The sequence below is a fragment of the Polyodon spathula genome, chromosome 14, assembly GCF_017654505.1.
Source record: "Polyodon spathula isolate WHYD16114869_AA chromosome 14, ASM1765450v1, whole genome shotgun sequence".
NCBI lineage: Eukaryota > Metazoa > Chordata > Actinopteri > Acipenseriformes > Polyodontidae > Polyodon > Polyodon spathula.
In genome coordinates, this window is record NC_054547.1 from 35,169,875 (window position 1) to 35,187,640 (window position 17,766).

General features: G+C 34.7%; 1 protein-coding gene across 1 annotated transcript; it reads right to left on the bottom strand.

Moving 5' to 3' along the window:
• Positions 1 to 2,195: 2,195 nt before the first annotated feature.
• Positions 2,196 to 8,508, bottom strand: LOC121326369 (cholinesterase-like). The gene is made up of 4 exons (XM_041269625.1): positions 8,353 to 8,508; positions 3,912 to 5,434; positions 3,504 to 3,661; positions 2,196 to 2,864 (listed from the first exon to the last, which is right to left on the bottom strand). The coding sequence occupies exons 2-4, from the start codon at positions 5,414 to 5,416 to the stop codon at positions 2,749 to 2,751; spliced, it is 1,779 nt and encodes a 592-aa protein (XP_041125559.1). The 5' UTR covers positions 5,417 to 5,434; positions 8,353 to 8,508; the 3' UTR covers positions 2,196 to 2,748.
• Between the last annotated feature and the right edge of the window lie 9,258 nt (positions 8,509 to 17,766).

The following is a 17,766-nucleotide window of genomic DNA, read 5'->3' on the forward strand; positions in this document are numbered from 1 at the left end:
GCATTCAGAATATGCAGCATGTAGGGGGTATATGTAGACAGCAATGCTATATTTAGCAGTTATCATGAAGGTATTCGGTTGACAGGAGGCTTTGTGGAATTTTGAAAACTGGCTTTGTCCCCAGAAAAAGAGGAAATCCTTTGTTGCAACCAATTATACATTGGGGAAACTAAAAGACTTTTCGCAGATCTATATTTTAGCTCAAAGAGTCCAGCTGCCTAACGTATCGATATCTTTCTCAAGGGAGCATGTGTTTGAATCAAAACATTGGAGGTATTTATAGGTTTTTGAAGATATGACAATGTCTTGTTACTGTTTATATTCAAATTCATGATTTATTCTTACATGACGTAATGGTGTTCTATATATTGTGACATCATTTTTACTTCCATATTTAAATCTGTATTTATTCTAATTATTTTATATAAACTTGTATTTATATTATCATGCAATGCTGGCTCTGAAGATCAACCTTGATTTGGCCTCCCCAGCACATCAGCATGCACAACTTTTGAATTAATTTTGTTTATTTATTTAGTTATTTAAATGTTATATATCTGTTGGAGTTAATTAGTTCATTCTTTTCTGTTGAGTCCCGCTGGCATAATCGTGTTCAGTCTATTTATCCATTTACTTTCTTTTATTCTTCTATATGTCGCATTGTCTAATTTCAGCTGTTCTAATACTACAAACACTACATCATTTATGTCATGTTCTTGACTGGTGAAGTGCTGTACTATTGGTTCACTAATTTAGTTATTTCTAATTAATGAAAAGTTTTTCTGAATTCTTTTATATAATGTTGTTCCAGTCTCTCCAACATATTTTATTTCATCACATTTTTCACAGGCTATTCCATAAATGGCATTGCTATTTTTACAGTAGGTATTAGTTTTTAGTGGGTATGTGGTGTTCTTGTGTTTAATTATATTTTTAGTTTTGTCCATGTATTTACACACGTTACATGTACTACTGAAAGTATTTGTATAACCTACTCTGTCAATTATTCTTGTATGTTTACTGTGAACTAAAATATCACCTAAATTAGCTTCTCTGTTGAATGCTACAACTGGGGCCTTAAGAAATACTTTTTTTCATTTCTTCGGAATTATCTAGAGTCCGCAAGTGTTTCCAAACTATCTTAGAAATAGTAGGCAAAAGTTTAGAGTAAGTCATTACTAATGGGGCTGTTTTGACCTTGTTATCTCTATTTTTATGACCTAGTAGATCATCTCTTTTTAGTTTATGCACTTTTCTTTATGTTTCTGTGTTTTACATAGTCACTTTCTTTTGAGCATATTCTTCATATTTATTCCTAGACCCTTTGGGATTGCACTTTTAGTGTGTATTCGATGTGGAGAGGAAATGTGTAAATACTGGTGCTGATGCAGGAGTGAAGCAGTGAGCAAAGAAAAGCCAGACACGGTAATCCAGGTACAATGGTGTTTATTTTAATCCTGGTCTGGTGGCCACAAATAATATTCCCAGGCAATACACAGTATTACATAAAGCACAGGTTTACAGTCCCAAATAATGACACAGTTTATTGTCACCCACAGATACACACACGTTCATAAATCCCTAGTGAGTGGTTTTTAGTGCACGTAGTGAAATACAATGTATATCTGTGAATAAGTGCAGTGATGTCCGGGTTTTGTGCTGGCCCCTGACAACATCTCCGGATCATGTTAGCTGTCTAATAACAACAAACAAGTATAATTAGCAGTGACAAACAAACTAAACACTCACGATTCACAATATGTTCTCCTTCCGGGTTAGCGTTTAACGATAACAAGACAAGGAACAGATCACCTCGCTATGTCCCCTTATATACCGTTATTTAACGATTGCAGCCACTCCTCCAATTCATGGTTGCCACGTCGTTTCCCTTCCGGGTCGATGATTTTGTGTACCTTAGCTCCGCCTCCTTTCTAGATCGCTGACTTCCGCCTAACCCTGGGAATTAATTGTCTGGCCAGCCACTTCAGGGCACTCACAGGGAGGGAGGGAGATTTATTGGCAAAAATCATTCAGTCTCTGTAACACTCAGTCATAGCTTGTTCTTCAATATTGGTTAAATTAATATTCCTACATATATGACGTAAAACATTGTCAATTATGAAGAAAACCTAGTTTCCAGCAAGTGTACTCAAACTTTTGACTGGTACTGTGTGTGTGTGTGTCTCTCTCTCTCTCTCTCTCTCTCTCTCTCTCTCTCTCTCTATAGTTACACAAAGTGGTATTTAAAAAAGACTGTTACAAAAATGTATAGTCTTGATATTGACTTCATTTGATGTCAAGTTTCATTAATTAAGCATTATTATTTATTTTGGAAAATATATACAAACATACACAATTAAAATATTGGTTTTAAAGGCACAACGGTAAACCTGAAATATAAAAAATAATTATGCAGTATATTTATATATTTGTTATTAAACTTTCACATTAGTGTTCTGATGTGTCATTATTTTAATTCAGTTTTATGGTAATACAAATTATTACACATTTCGTACTTTAAAATACTTATGTGCCTTACATTAATTTTCTCTTTGTTAAGTGTATTTGCAGGGATGGTAATAAGACTGCCATTGCGTAACAGTTTGATCCACTCCTAGTTTTACGATGAGTTTAATAAAACACACCTGAGCCTTTTACCTATTCAAGGTGGCTAACCAAAACCTTGACTGGGTGAAACTGCTGTGCAATGGGAGTCTTATTTCCATCCCTGTATTTGGTAGTTAGGAGTTAGGGAGCTGCACACATTTCTTTTTTTTTATTAAATTGATCCTTCCAGTGCAGCATATAGGAGAGCCACTGGTGGAATTCTAACTTCCACTGCTGTTCTACTGCATCGATGTTCTCTGTAAAAATAGAACAACATGAAAAGTTAAATCATTTAGTACGTTAGTAAGTTCTGAGTTACAAAAGTTTTCCAGTTGCTTTAATCCCATTCTTTCTTGTCTTGTTTTTTTATTATTATAATTAATAATATCAGCAACTTGATGAAAAGGGCCTAAAAAACGAGACTTTCTATGAACCTGATACAATTTAAAGGCAATTGTTAACATGAGCAGGTTGCGAGACAGGACAGGGTAGATTAGCTTTCCGATGCAGTAAGAACTTTGCCCTCAAAATATGCTTGATAGCATGACTTTGTTTGTGAGACTGAAGGTTGCAAGAAGCAAACTGCAGTAGATAAGAAAATAAATATGGAAATCAATAACAAACAAAGATCAGAGAGCTGACCCAATTTGGATAACGATTACAGTCAAAGTATTAAGAAGTATTTTATTTGTCTATGCATTTAAAATCCCAAATTCTTAATTACTGCCAAGCACGCAGATCCCTTTTGCTTAGTTTTACAATCAAATGAGCTTAACTTTTAAACAACGCAAACAAAAACATTATGTCAATCTGTGCATAATGTATTACAATAATCACATCAAAAGGTTCCAGACAAATTATAGGCCTATTATGTGTTTTCTAGTGTATATAATTACCTGTAACATGAAGAAGTTTAGGTAGAAAACTGTTCCAAAACTGGCACTGTTGGGCAAGCATCTTTCTGTAGATTCTTGGTGCTTCTGTATTTAAAGTTATGTATTCTTGATCTTTTTTGGTAAACGCTGGCCATTTTTTTCCCTGTGTGTTAGGATTCCTGTCAACACACAATGCAATAGTTACATGATTTAGCTATAGAGCAGCAATTTCTGATGCGATTAACGTGAACTGGAACTCCATCTTCTAATTCCAGGCAATAAAGCTGAAATGTTTGTTTGGCTTTTTAACTATACCCTATGACTACTAAATCTGTCATATTAGTGGCGTAATACTGTATGGCAGATATTTTAGTCTGAGGGTAGGACTTACATTTACATGAGGAATGACTAACTTAATAAATTCCTTACCCAGTTTTAGCAAAGTTTGCCCAGTAGTGCATGACTTTTCTGCTTAGAGCTTCTTCTTTCTCCGTGTAACCTAAACTTTTGTTCAAGGGCAATCCAAACACAAATTCTATTTCATACCCATGCATTACTCCCATCCATTCTGGCCAAGGATTTCTGGAAGAGCGGTGATCAAACAAGTATAAAAAAGCATTGTTTCCATTGTCCACCCATTTTTGCACAACCCTCAATAATGGACATTTGAAATTATAATCCCCAACAACATCATCCAAGGCATCGCGGTTCTTCTTTGGGTTATACTCATCCATCCAATCTGTGTACTGGAAAGCTACCGCTTCGTGTCCTATTTCATTTGCTTGCGGAAGACACATTGTCAAGATTGACAAAAACTCTTGTCTGGTAATAAGACTTGCATTGTCTTTGCCAAAGCCTGGAAACCCGTACTGTAGAAAATATGTTCCTTCATTCTTGTTCACTCCAAGTAAAATCCCAGTTTTTTTTGATTGTCCCAATTGAATTAGAACTTCTGGCAAGTCAGTGAGGAAATCCCCATCTACCGTGGGCACAAACAAAGTTCCTAAAAGTGAAGGGTTATTTACTACATTAAACTGCTTGTCAACTAGCTCCTGTGGATGCTTGCTGCGAAGACAATTGACTACTTCTATGTTATCACTAGTCAGACATCCTAGGAGTGAAGCCAAAGTCAAAGATCTATTCCTTGACACAATTTCTGATGCTACAGCCCAGGGAGCATTGCTGGTACCACTTTCCATGATTGCTCTTGTAAAAAAAGGGTGGCTTCCAGGAGAGAGTACATGATAGTTTACAGAAGCTCCGCCTGCACTCTCTCCAAACAGTGTCACACTTTTTGGGTTTCCTCCAAAAGCTGCTATATTATCATGGACCCACTGAAGTGCCAGCCTCTGGTCAAACAAGCCTGCATTTCCAGGAGCTTCCTTGCAAAGCCGAGGCAAAGCAAAAAAGCCCAGTGGTCCAACCCTGTAATTCATTGAAACTACTATAATATTCTCAACAAAAGCCAAATACTTGCCATCATAAACATCTAAGGAAGATGTTCCAGCTGAAAAACCTCCACCATATATCCAAACCATAACAGCTGTGTTTTGGGGTCTAGGTGATGGTACCCACACATTTAGATACAGACAATCTTCGCTAAGTTTGGTGTTGGGATTCCACATTTCAGCTCCAGGAAATCCCGGAAAACTCTTGTCAACAGATTGGTAGCAACTGGATGAATATTTTGTTGCATCCCAGGTTCCAGTCCATGGTTTGCGGGGCACTGGACTTTTGAACCTCAGATTTCCAATGGGAGGTTCCCCATAGGGGATTCCCAAAAATGCAGTGACAGAACCTGACAAAACAGGCAATTGTTTTCCTTTGACTTTTCCCTTTCCAGTCAAGATAATGGTCTCATCTTGACCTTGTGAATCCCAGATCAGATCAAATGCCACAAGGCAAGTAATGAGAAAGGTGAAATTGACTGGCATATTGTCTTCTGCACAATCCTAGAAGAGGAAATAAACACATTAAGATCTTCAGAACACCAAACAACATTAAAAATGTAGAAATTACTATGAACGGACAACCGCAATCAGCACATAATTTTTGAATGAGGACCATGAAAAATAAAAAAAAAATTATATATATATATATATATATATATATATATATATATATATATATATATATATATATATATATATATATACACACACACACACACACACACACACACACATATATATATATATAAAAGCAATAAGGCACGACAGTTTGTGGGATATATTCTAATATCCACACTCCCCCGGTGTGTTATAAGTCACGAGGAGACTTACAGCAAGACCTTACAATATGTAACATGTTAAAATAGAAAAATATCCCAGGAGTAAAGAATAAGTTGTGTAGGCCTTACTTTACTCCAGTGGATTAACTGCAAAACAAAGGACGCCAAACTGCAGTTCAAGTTAAATGTTTGTTTATTCCCCGAAATAAATAGTATATAACGCTGATACTGCATTTTATTGATTTTTCTATTTTCCCATTACTTGCCATCGACACGTTTTCACAAAGTAATAACAAGAGGTTTACTTGTGGCTTTTTCTAGCTGAACAAGCAAATGAAAACTGAAACTTAACTTTAAACACTTCAAATAAACAAATGTGGAAATGGCATTGTAAAGTGAAAGGGGGAAAAAAAAACACCTGTTTGGTTCTCGTTTATTACATTCCACATAACAGAAAGTTGCAACAAAAAATATATATAATACTATATAAAAATCACTACACAACATTTTCAGGAAGGTGGGTAGTGTTTAAGCGAGGCTTTTCAGAATAACGTGCTTACCTTTTTTCTATCCCATCAGATTCTGACCGCTCTGAAGCAACACAACGCATTTTTGTCCCAGATGGTTTTCCATAGAGAAATAATGTGTCAGATATCAAAGTGGATATGAGAATGGCAGTGATGAAGCCAATTTTCTTGAAAACATTAAAAGTAGACCAGACATTTCCATCAATGCATTTAAAAAATCTGGAATTGATGATGTCATTGAAAAACCAGAGGCAGTACAAACTGCTGCTTGTAAGACTGTTTTTCTTTTTTTATGTTAAGCATTTTTGTGTTCTTTTTTTTAGAAGGGTTTAATTAAGTAACACCCTAAATTGTTTATCAGACTTGTTGAAGGTCTGTAACAAAGTGGTTGATTGTTATTGATTGTATTGACGTTGTAGATATGACTTTTAATGCAGACATCATACAGGTAATGCAAAGTCCAGAAACAAAACCAAAAATTAAAATGTTTTGCTCCGTATAAAACTGAGCTGGTTTTGCCAGTGATTACTACTAGTCTATTAACCAGTTTGAAAAGATTTCAAAGCAAATAAAAGCATTTTCATTTCAGCTTCACTGTTAAAGATTTTACATGTGACAATACTAAACTACAATTACTGCATGGCAGTACTGTGATCGTTCTGCTGTGTTATGTTGTGAACCATAGTTTTAAAACTGACAGCAAATTCTTATAATAAAAGTTTACTGGTTGTTAAAATTAAGGGCAATAAATACTGTAACTGATTAGAAGGCCTTCTTTGTTGTTCTCCAAGTTGCATGCAGTTACACTGTAGATGCTGTAACGACTTACTGTAAACGATACTGTTTTAGCAGAGATATTTAATAAAGTAAACATTTATTTAAATGTTTTTGGAATTAAAAGTATAAATGCAAAACTGTGACTTTTTTGTGAATGTGCTGTGAATATGTAGAATCCACAAGTGTTTCCAAACTATCTTAGAAATATTAGGCAACAGTTTAAAGAAAATCATTACTATTGGGACTCTTTTGACCTTATCTTTATTGATCATTATCTTTAATGATCATTATCTTTATTTTTTATAATCTAGTAGATCATCTATATTTTTTTAGTGTATCCACTTTTCTTAACTCTGTCCCTATAATTCCTTCTTTGTATCCTCTTTTTTAAAATTAATTTCTTTGTTTTGCATAGTCCTTTCTTTTAAGCATATTCTTCATATTCTTATTCCTAGACCCTTTGGGTTTGCCCTTTTAGTGTGTTATGGATGTGTAGAGGACATGTGTAAATACTGGTGCATGGCAGTAGGTTTACAGAAGAGGTCAGTCTCAATTTAACCTTCTTCAAGCTTTACTGTGGTATCTAAAAATTCTATCAAAGGTCGCCCAAAACGAGCGTCTTAACCACAACGCAGCCATGGGTTTATAACGAAAGGGTATCACACAACATTGACCGTTACACTTGCTACCTAGATTCAACATATATGGCAAGCGCTAGTAAAGAGCTGGAGACACCCTGCAACCTATAATACTTAAAACACACACACACACACACACACACACACACACACACACACACACACACACACAAAAGCCCGTTACATTCTAACAGCTGTCTCTCAAAAACGCAGTTTTGAAGGAAACAAATGTACTTTTAGCTCTGTCACTTAACGCATAGGATAATAAACAAAGGGAAATATAAAACTAGTAAGAGACAATCACAAGCATGACTAACACATAACGAAAATAAAAAGTGACTGGAGTGGAAACTGCTTGCTTCTTTATTTTTAAGTTAACATGCTGCGTTATTAGAATGCTACATGTAGACGTGCACTTTAGCTTCAAGAACTTTAATGCCTTGTTAATAGACTTCAGACGTTTTACATTGTCAGTTGCCTATTAATTGTGTTGAAAACTACACAGTTAAACTAGGTGAGTTATGTCAGTGCGTCCACCCAGTTGCTTCTTTCTGTCACTGTCACGATCGGTTTCCCCCCATGCACTCTACTGTACGTAATTGTTTGGTTGTTCCAACGAAATGCAAGCGGCAAAAACATAACATCTCTCAATCACAATGCAAAAAACAATGCCAAATACACATACTGAATATCCTTACCCGTTTTTTTTTTTTTTTTCTTTTGGAGAGGAGTGGGGATTTTCTCAGTGAAGAGCGCTTTTCTGCTGTTTCCTTATTTACTTTTGGGCCAAATCCAAGTTGCTAAGTCTCGGTTCCCAAGCAGCGATATCACCACCAGCAGTCCACTTTGCAGACTTCAAAGCAAGCCTCGCGAGCGTTCGGCATTGGAGCAGCAGTGCGGTAACTCAATGTACAGAAACGCAACGTGTTAACCAGCGGTGAGGTTAATCAAATGTGACTGATTTGCTAAAGAACTAAGCAAAAAAAAAAAAAAAAAAAAAAAAAAAACAGGAATCGTATTTTTGGTTTTTTTAAACACATCAGTATTAAGCAAAATGAGAGCAGTCAGCAGCTCTGGAGAAGTATGCTGTAGGCAATATCGCACGGTTGTTCTTTAAGCAAATAAATAAATAAAATACAATAATAAAAATAAAAAAAACTATACAGCACGCTAATGTATTTTCAAAATGATCTTTATTCTGTAATCAATCTAATGGATACAAACACGATGGTACAAAACTAAAGAAACAAAACGTATGTTTGAAGTAACTAGAAGGTTATCCTAGAGTCTGCTTCTTTTATGAAACTGACATCAGTGAAAACAAAGTACAGTATGAAGCAGATATACGTTTATTCTTCGCACTTTGTAAATTGATGAGTATAATATTCAAGACATTTTGAAAAATTGAAGTAGAAAAAAGATTTTAAAAGATAAACATTTTAGGAATTAAACTATATGTACTTATATTGTTATAAAGCATTACTGTTTATAGGAAACAGACAGAAATGTTCCATTATTATTATTATTATTATTATTATTATTATTATTATTATTATTATTATTTAAAATAGTACTTTCTAAAGTACTTCATTACAAGAATGTACAGCCTTAATCAGCATTACAATAAATATAGAAATAAATAACTAACGAAGATCAGAAAGCAATCTGATGTCAATTTTTATAAGCTGGTCTGAACAAAGTAGAAAAGATGGCAAAGCCTCTGATGTTTGATAACTTAACAAGCTGGTGGTAAAGCAAAAGGTGAATAACATATTATAATAATTACACCAAAAGGTTTCCGGACCAACTTATAGGTCTATCATTATTTCTGATGTGATTGCATTAACATGATTTGGTATTTCATCTAATTGCAGGCTATATCAAGTTGAAATGTTTGTTTGGCATTTTAACTACCCTATGACTATTACATCTATCATATTATAGTGAAGTAATACTGTATGATGGACACTTTCACTATCACAAATCATTGGACAGAAGTACTTTAGAATATACAGTGAAGCACAGTGGGCTGTTATTTATTTATTTATTTATTTGCTTGTCTGTTACATTATGACGCACTCAGCAATTACAGTGTCAAAGGTAGTATAATGATAACAGCTAACAAGACATGTGTGCACTGTGATATGATGACCTTTACTTATGAACATGACAAATTGGTCCACCTGGTTGAACTTTGTCAACAGTTCTGCTTCTTGCATTACACTGTTGACTCAAGTGTTCCAGAATTATGAAATAAATCCTAAAAATGGGAAGATCTTTCAAGCAATAAAGATCTAGTCGAATTATTTTAAGAAAGAGTAAACGGTTTTGTGCTGCACAGTAAGCTAGCGCAACTAAATGTATTGGATTTTCATTAACATCAACAACAACAAACCTTTGTTCCATGTGTTTTTATGCCCCAAAACAACAGTATTGTTCTGTTTGTACACAAGAAGCTCTACTTTATGATGATAAACTGACCCCTATGGCTAGTCTACTAATACCAACCCCTGATCAGCAGCCAGAAATGCAGATGGCAATAAATATGAACCAGCACTTTCCATTATCTAGAAAATGTACTTTCCTCTTTTTGCAATTGATCTTCTACTGCAGACAGCTTGTGTCATTAGGATGTCACTAGTGGAGAACATTGGGGCCTTGATGAGCTGGGTATTTCCTTGGCTTTATTGATATACTTGTCCCATATGCCCTAGACAATTTGCTTTCACCAAATAAGGACTGTCCGTATTGCCTTGTCCTATCCCACTAGAACAGGAGTCATGATCATGTACAGGTATAGCTTTAGATTTGTTGTTTTTATTTCTAAAAAAGTATTCAAATCTCCAAATGATTTCCAAACAAAATCTTAGATATTCTAAAGCTCTCCTTTTGCAGACTTCAAAGCAAACCGAGAGAGAGAGAGAGAGAGAGAGAGAGAGAGAGAGAGAGAGAGAGAGAGAGAGAGAGAGAGAGAGAGAGAAAGAAAATAGTAGATGGGCATAAGTAAGTTACAGGAAAATAATTCCATGTAGGGTTTATGTGACTTCCTAAACTACAAGACTGTAATTTATAAAAACTGTCACAGAAACCCGAAATGGTATTGTTTTCCTTTAACTCACTAAAGCCCATCTATTATTTATTTATTTATTTATTTCATAATACATGGATATTAGTTCAAACTGCAAGTGAATTTATTGAATAATAATAATGTAAATTAAGTCAACATTAAACAATCTTAAATATAATTTTCTTTTTGATAATTCAGGAATGGTGACTGGGTAGATAATGAACTGCAAAAAATAAACACATTTTAAGTAAAAAGGTGTTTTAGTTGGGTATGATTTTTTTTTTTTTTCATGGTCGCTGACAGTCGAAGATTATTTGTCTGGTGGAGGATGATTGTAAATCTTCACATAGACAGATTTGTTAAAAGTGCCTAAATACCACGAATTGTGGGTGTTGATGAGTGATTTTATATGTATATATATATAATCAATGACTTGCCATATATTCTGAATAGCCCGCCGCTGCTCATGCTGTCAAGGCTGTATGTTAGTATGTAACTCATACACCCACAGGGACCTGTCTACAGTACTTTTATTGTATCGTATTTATTCTGTTCAGTGTATTCTGCACAGCCTCGTGCTTATCCTTGTAACACCCTCTCATGGTGAATGTTACTGCTCCATTCCCTTTGGTTTGCAATCTTCAGAATATCTGTATAGCTTTTTTGTTGATGTCAGGGTGTTTTAATACATGCGAAATCGGTATAAGTGCAAATTGTTGTTGTATTGAAAAATATCTATAGTAAGCAGCATAAGAGAGCAGTTAGCAGCAATGTATGCTGTATGCCATATTGCATTGTTGTTTTTCATGGAAAATTAACTATGCTGCGCAGTAGTGTATGTTATGAATATTCTTTCCATAGTGATAAATCATAATGATGATAAAAAAACAATGATACAAAAACAATGAAACAAAAGTAGTGCTATAATTTCTTTTTACAAGGCCAACACCAATGGGGTGTTGCATTAATAAAACTATGACATCAGTGAAACAAAAATGCAGTATGAAGCAGATAAAGGTTTTCCTTTGCAGAGAAATGATAATAGAAAAAATATAAAACAAGCACGCAATGTCAATGATAGCCAAAATTCTTCGTCACAAGGTTGTTGACGCTAGGGCAATGGGCTGTCCGCTTCATGCATTATCTCACTGCAGATCATCCCTTTTTTAGGCATTATTTGTTTTACAATTTTACTGACTGGGATTATGCAGTTTGTTAATCCCTCACACGCATAAGAGGGCCAAGTCTTTGTCATACAAACATTTCAAAAGCATAACTACTGCTTCTAGCTGTGTTGGCCATCTGTTTAATTTTAGATCCATTCAAAGCTTTCGATCTACAACTATCCTGTCAATTCTTTTCACCTCAGTCCTTTTGCGGAATTGTGTTTGACAGTAAATGAAGCTACTAACTGCCAAATGATTTAACTGTGCATATGCTTCCATGAAATCCTTTAGCCTCTGTGGCTAGTATTATAGCTTTATTTCTTGTTTACATTGTTATCCCAATGGCAGCAACACTATGCAAGCAGATTGTTTCTCGTCAAAGTGCATTAGATGTAATTTGATAATTTAGAAACATATCCCATTTAGAAGAGAGACATGTGTGTTAGGACAGGTTTATAGTTTATTTCCGTTTAGTAAATACAGATCATTATATGACAAGTGGAGTCTCTCTCTGCCATTCACTTTTATTTGGGATTGTTATCCTGTAATAACACAACACTGTACAGTTTGGATAAACAACCGTCACAAAGGACTCATAGCATCCACAGCCTGTCAAAGAGACGAATGACTGATTCTGCTGAAGGTAGACATAGAGCTGAAGCAGCTTGTAACTGACTTAAAAAGGGAAAGACCAAAGCACTCCGCCTCCCTTAACTTCATCTTGGATCTGTCTTGAAACTCCTCATGCACGCAATGCGCCCTGCAGTTCACTTTACTTTTAGTTTTATTGTACTGTTTTCACAGATATATATTTATTAACATGCCCTTGTCAATCTTGTTGTCTCTTACCTTGGCAGTGATGCCAGTGCTACTGTTATCTTGGCAGTGATAGCCATGGAATTCAGTCATGGACTCACAAAGCAAATGTCACTTGTCAGTTTACACATATATATATATATATATATATATATATATATATATATATATATATATATATATATATATATATATATATATATATATATATATATAAATATATATATTTTCTCGTAACATGCAAACACTTGCTACTGGTTTAATCTCAAAAACTCATTTAGTTTTATACCTTTGCAAAAGTGAGTGACATAACTGAATAAAGAATGTGCATTTACAAACCCGGGTACCAACTAATCGTTTATTTATGTATTAATTCTAATGACTAATAACATTAATAAAATAATCTGAACAGTGCAAACACTGTAACCTGGCCAAAACAATAGAAAATATATTCCAACATTACATAGGCATTATTGCAGAGGGAGCATTAATCATTAATACACAGAGCAACTACTCCTTGGCATTATATTTATATTATATTTTTTTTTAATGATGATTGCTTCATAGAAAGCTTGTATCAATAATGTTCTGGTCAAGTTCCTCCTTTTTACATTTTTACATAAAATAAAACTTTTTATAATCTTGGAAAGAAATATTAGATACAATTTTATTTTTGCTATAAACATGTTCTCAAATGCAATTGACATTGTGTCATCCTCTAAATCAGGTAGACAGCTAGAATAGCTCAGCCAAAGGTATATTTATTTCTGCATTATGTTCCTAACTTTTGTTTTTTATTGAATAATAAAAAAAAGCATCCTGGTGGGTGCATCCAAGCATGCAATACCGTGTTTAATTTCCAAGAGAAGACTTAGGTCTACGGGAATTCAATTCCAAGTTTTTAGTATGCCTTCTCTTTGTGAGTTGCCCCAAAACACTGAAACACCTACCCACTAGCTAATAATACATTAGAAAAGTGCTAGGTCATTTGTGGTTTGTAAAACATTAACATGATGACGTACATGTGATACCTAAGGTTATTTCCAATGCGATTCACAGTACATTGTTGTAGAATGTGTGTAGAGTCAATGGGAAATATTTATTTTGGCAGTTAGAGACAATATGCTACAAGGTAAAATTATTGGTTAAGCACTGTGGAACAACTATTTTTTCCATAGTAAAAGCATAGCAAAGTGTAATAAAGCATAGTAAAAGCATAGCAAAGTGTAATAAAGCATAGTAAAAGCATAGCAAAGTGCAATAAAGCACAGTGAAAGCCTGATCAAGCATAGATAAGTAGTACAGAGCCCAGAGATGTAAATCCTATTACAGAGCATGGAAAACCATGGTAAACTATGATATTGTAAATGCATAGTATAACCATGGGAACAGCATGGGAAAACTGCAAAATTACAGTGCAAATTTACTGCAGGCTCATAACATCTTCCAATAGTAAAGCAGCATGCAAAGACAACAACTACTCTGCACAGTAGCTCGTGTTTACAATGCTCGCTGCATTTGCGTATCATTGTTAAGCAGATACTTGATTAGTTCAAGCACACCAATGAAGGAACGACCCGAAACTTTTGTCTATCACTGTCTACTAACGGATTTTGCCTCCTTTAAAATGTTTTAAGCAGGCTCAAGGTTGGTATCCCTAACCAATACACAAAACAGTAGATTCAAAATTGATTTTAACTTTGGCCAATCATTCATCCTCAATAACACTATACTTTTAAACCCAAAATAAAAAACATGGCACTGTTTTGCAACGTGACTGTATAAACATTTTGTTTCTAGTTTTGCCTAACGTATCTTATCGGTTACATTTTTTTTTCTCTGTATAAAATAACATTTCAGACTGAAATAAGCTGCAGTGTTATTATCTGTGTAATCTATAAAACCGCACGACCTAAATGCTAGCAGTTATTCTTACACCCCAATTTTCTTCTTGATGATCCAAGCTCAAATTGCTCACAGAAGTGAATCATCTAACACTTCTTCGCAGCCCCTACTGTTTCACTCTCATACAGAAGTCTAAAGAGACTGTAGCAAAAAAAATTCCTTGGAGGATATTAAACTGGGTAGGGTACTTTTATATCAAGGATATACATTCTCAAATGAAGGTACCAATGCCAGCATTTGAGAACAGAGTGTAAATTTAGAAAACTGAGCAATATTGTCTTAATATATTTGGTTGTAAAACATGTAATTTAAAGTTTTGACAAGTACCAATACAGACTTTATTAGTGGTGTGCACTTGAAGCAAACACCAGTTTATTATAGCAATATTTCACATTGCCCTAGTTTCTTAAATTGCCTTTGGGCTCTAGTGTAAGGGTTAGAATGTTCACCTTTATAAATGACATAGAAAAGAGTTTTATGCAACATACATTAATTACTAAATTTCATTAGAAAGGCATTTACCGAGCAAACATTGCTGCAATATTAAATATATGCCCAAAAATGTAAGTCTTCCCCTGTGAAAACATAGGTATATGGCTAAAACATATTAGTTATATAACCTATTAGTATATTTAACACAATTTTACTAAATCTATGATTTTGTAAATGTACGAAAAAAACAAAACAAAACAAAAAAAAAAAAAAACTATACAAATTAAATCCAGGTATGTTTTTGGAAAGTGCTATGGGGAAGAGAACATAGTTTTAAATGTAATTTTGTTTTGCTAGCAATGCACAGCTGTGCACTAGATGGTGCTGGTGTTTACTAATTTAAAGACACTTCTAGTCTACATTACATATCTCTATGGCAGGCAACTAGAACAGAAGAGCCACAGTAATTTGAAGATCCACTTTGAATGACTGAACAATTGCAAATATCATACAAATGTAAGGAATTAGTAACATAATAATAATAATAATAATAATAATAATAATAATAATAAATAATAATAATAATAATAATATGGAGTTTGAAATGACAAACATAAATTGCAAACATAAACAGTGTAATATTTTTGTTATCGTTTGCTGCAATGCCAAATTTGAAAATATCAAGATTAAGTAAGCAATAACACAAATAGCAGTTATCAAAAAAAACAAAAAACCCAAAGATGTTTGATAAAGTTAAGTAGCAGGCTAAAATATGTTTCCAGTGTTCATTTTCTGTGGGGCCATTAACAAACCAGCAGTTACTATAAAACTCTATTTCATTCATTCATGGCAAAGTACCTGTTCACAACCTTTCAGCTTGATTTCTGGCTGTCGGATTTAACACAGCACTATTATGAGACTTTTTGCTGGTGCAATCATTTGCAAGAACACATTACAGGTACATTTAGAAACAGTGCAATGGGAAATCATTAAAAAAAAGTAAATTAACCACTGGGTTACCAATAAGGTACCACTGCAACCCAAGCAATCATAATGAGACCAGCAGTGGCAAAGCAGACAGTGTACTTAACAATGGTTCTGATACGGTACAGATAGCTTTAGGTGTTTGATTTAGTACGTAAGGTAGAGGCTTTCATTTCTTACATTTATAACGTTGATTACTTATTGTTATTATGACTCATGATTGAACTTAAACAGTATTACATGTGTTGATTCCAAGTCTCAAAGCACACATGCAGAAGAAGAGATTAACATTAGACATGTAAAAATGCTCATTAGGGTTAAACAATAGTTAGGTAGTCGGCCATATTATCTTCCCATTGGAAGTCGCTTTGGGCATACCTCAGCACACGTTCGGGGAGGGAATGGAAGCTCTTAGATGCGTGTCCCTCTGAGCGCTTGTGTGACCCCCAATTTATACACACACATAAACCAGCTTGCCCGCTGTGCTAAAATGATCTATGGCTACATTCTACTTCCCCAGATAAAGTCGGTTTATGTAATTGTGATGGCAGTGTGGCACTGTTGTGCAAATCCGTAGAACCACTGCATTGCTATTGTACAGTGCCTCTGCATCGCACGCATGTATTGTTCACCCAACCTAACTATCTAGCAATTCTGTTGATATGAGCACCAAACAATGTAACACACATCATCGTTTCTGCCTAAGGAATAGGGTTCCCCACTTGTTCTTTGCAATAAGAAGCTGCAAATAAAACAAACTTGAGCAGCTTTTATGGTGGTTGCTATGGTGCTGTACTGTAGAATGAAAGCTACAACTCTGTGGGTTTGTTGGTAATTAGCTAAATTAAAGCATTATTGCAAAGCTCACAGTCTTTGAAAAGAAAACATTCTGATTTAGTGTGTTGCTTGAGCACTGATGCATGTAAATATGCAAGATTTCACGCCTGTATTTTATTAAGCAAACAGTCTTTGCCAATTGTGTTAAAACACAGGAGAAACTCAATAGCTTACCATATTACAGTATTAATACATTTTAATTTAGCTGTATAATCTAATAACTAACTTTTAACAACAATGTAATACACCTGAACTGGGTCAACTAATGCATAAATGTAGTCTAATACAAGGTTAAGGGAAATGTTAATACTACTGTAACAAATCAAGGGGTTTAAGAGGCTGGCTTATTAGTCAGCCGATACAATTTTACTGGCAAGACTGATGCACTTTTACAGCAAGGGCTATCCTGAGTTTAGCTTACATTTCTGAGCACCACTATCCAGCTGGTTCTTATACAGAAGAGTACATGTCTGTATCAATACAATGCACTGCAGTTTATTATTCCTGAGGGTGCCTACTGCTACAGACTCCAGCAGAGGTTTTATTTGCATACCTTGGGGGATAAGAGCAGCTTTTGAAGTGTCAGAGCTGCACAGTGCTGAGGCATGCCACTGTTCCGTTCACAACATTTCTGTCTGTTCTTTACTCTATGATAAATATTATTTTCCTCGGTACTATGCAGTATTTTAGAAACATTTCCTAATTTGTGACAATATAACACTGTTTCCTTATTTTTAGTCTTTATTCTTACATGGTGTTGTTTTTTAAACTGCTTTGGAAGCCAAGTTATGAGTTAAGAGTCGAAGAGTAAGGTTTTCAATGGCACTGTGGCAGGAGAGCACTGTGAGATCACATGTTGTTGGCAGGAATGAAACTCAGAGACAAGGAAGCTGCAGTGTCAGAAT

Excerpts from the sequence above, each read along its gene's own strand:
- LOC121326369 (XM_041269625.1), bottom strand. The coding sequence starts at position 5,416 with ATGCCAGTCAATTTCACCTTTCTCATTACTTGCCTTGTGGCATTTGAT. Across the intron at positions 3,662-3,911 it reads GCAAACTTTGCTAAAACTGG|GAATCCTAACACACAGGGAA; the intron begins GTAAGGAATTTA and ends GTGTGTTGACAG. Across the intron at positions 2,865-3,503 it reads TAAACTTCTTCATGTTACAG|AGAACATCGATGCAGTAGAA; the intron begins GTAATTATATAC and ends CTATTTTTACAG.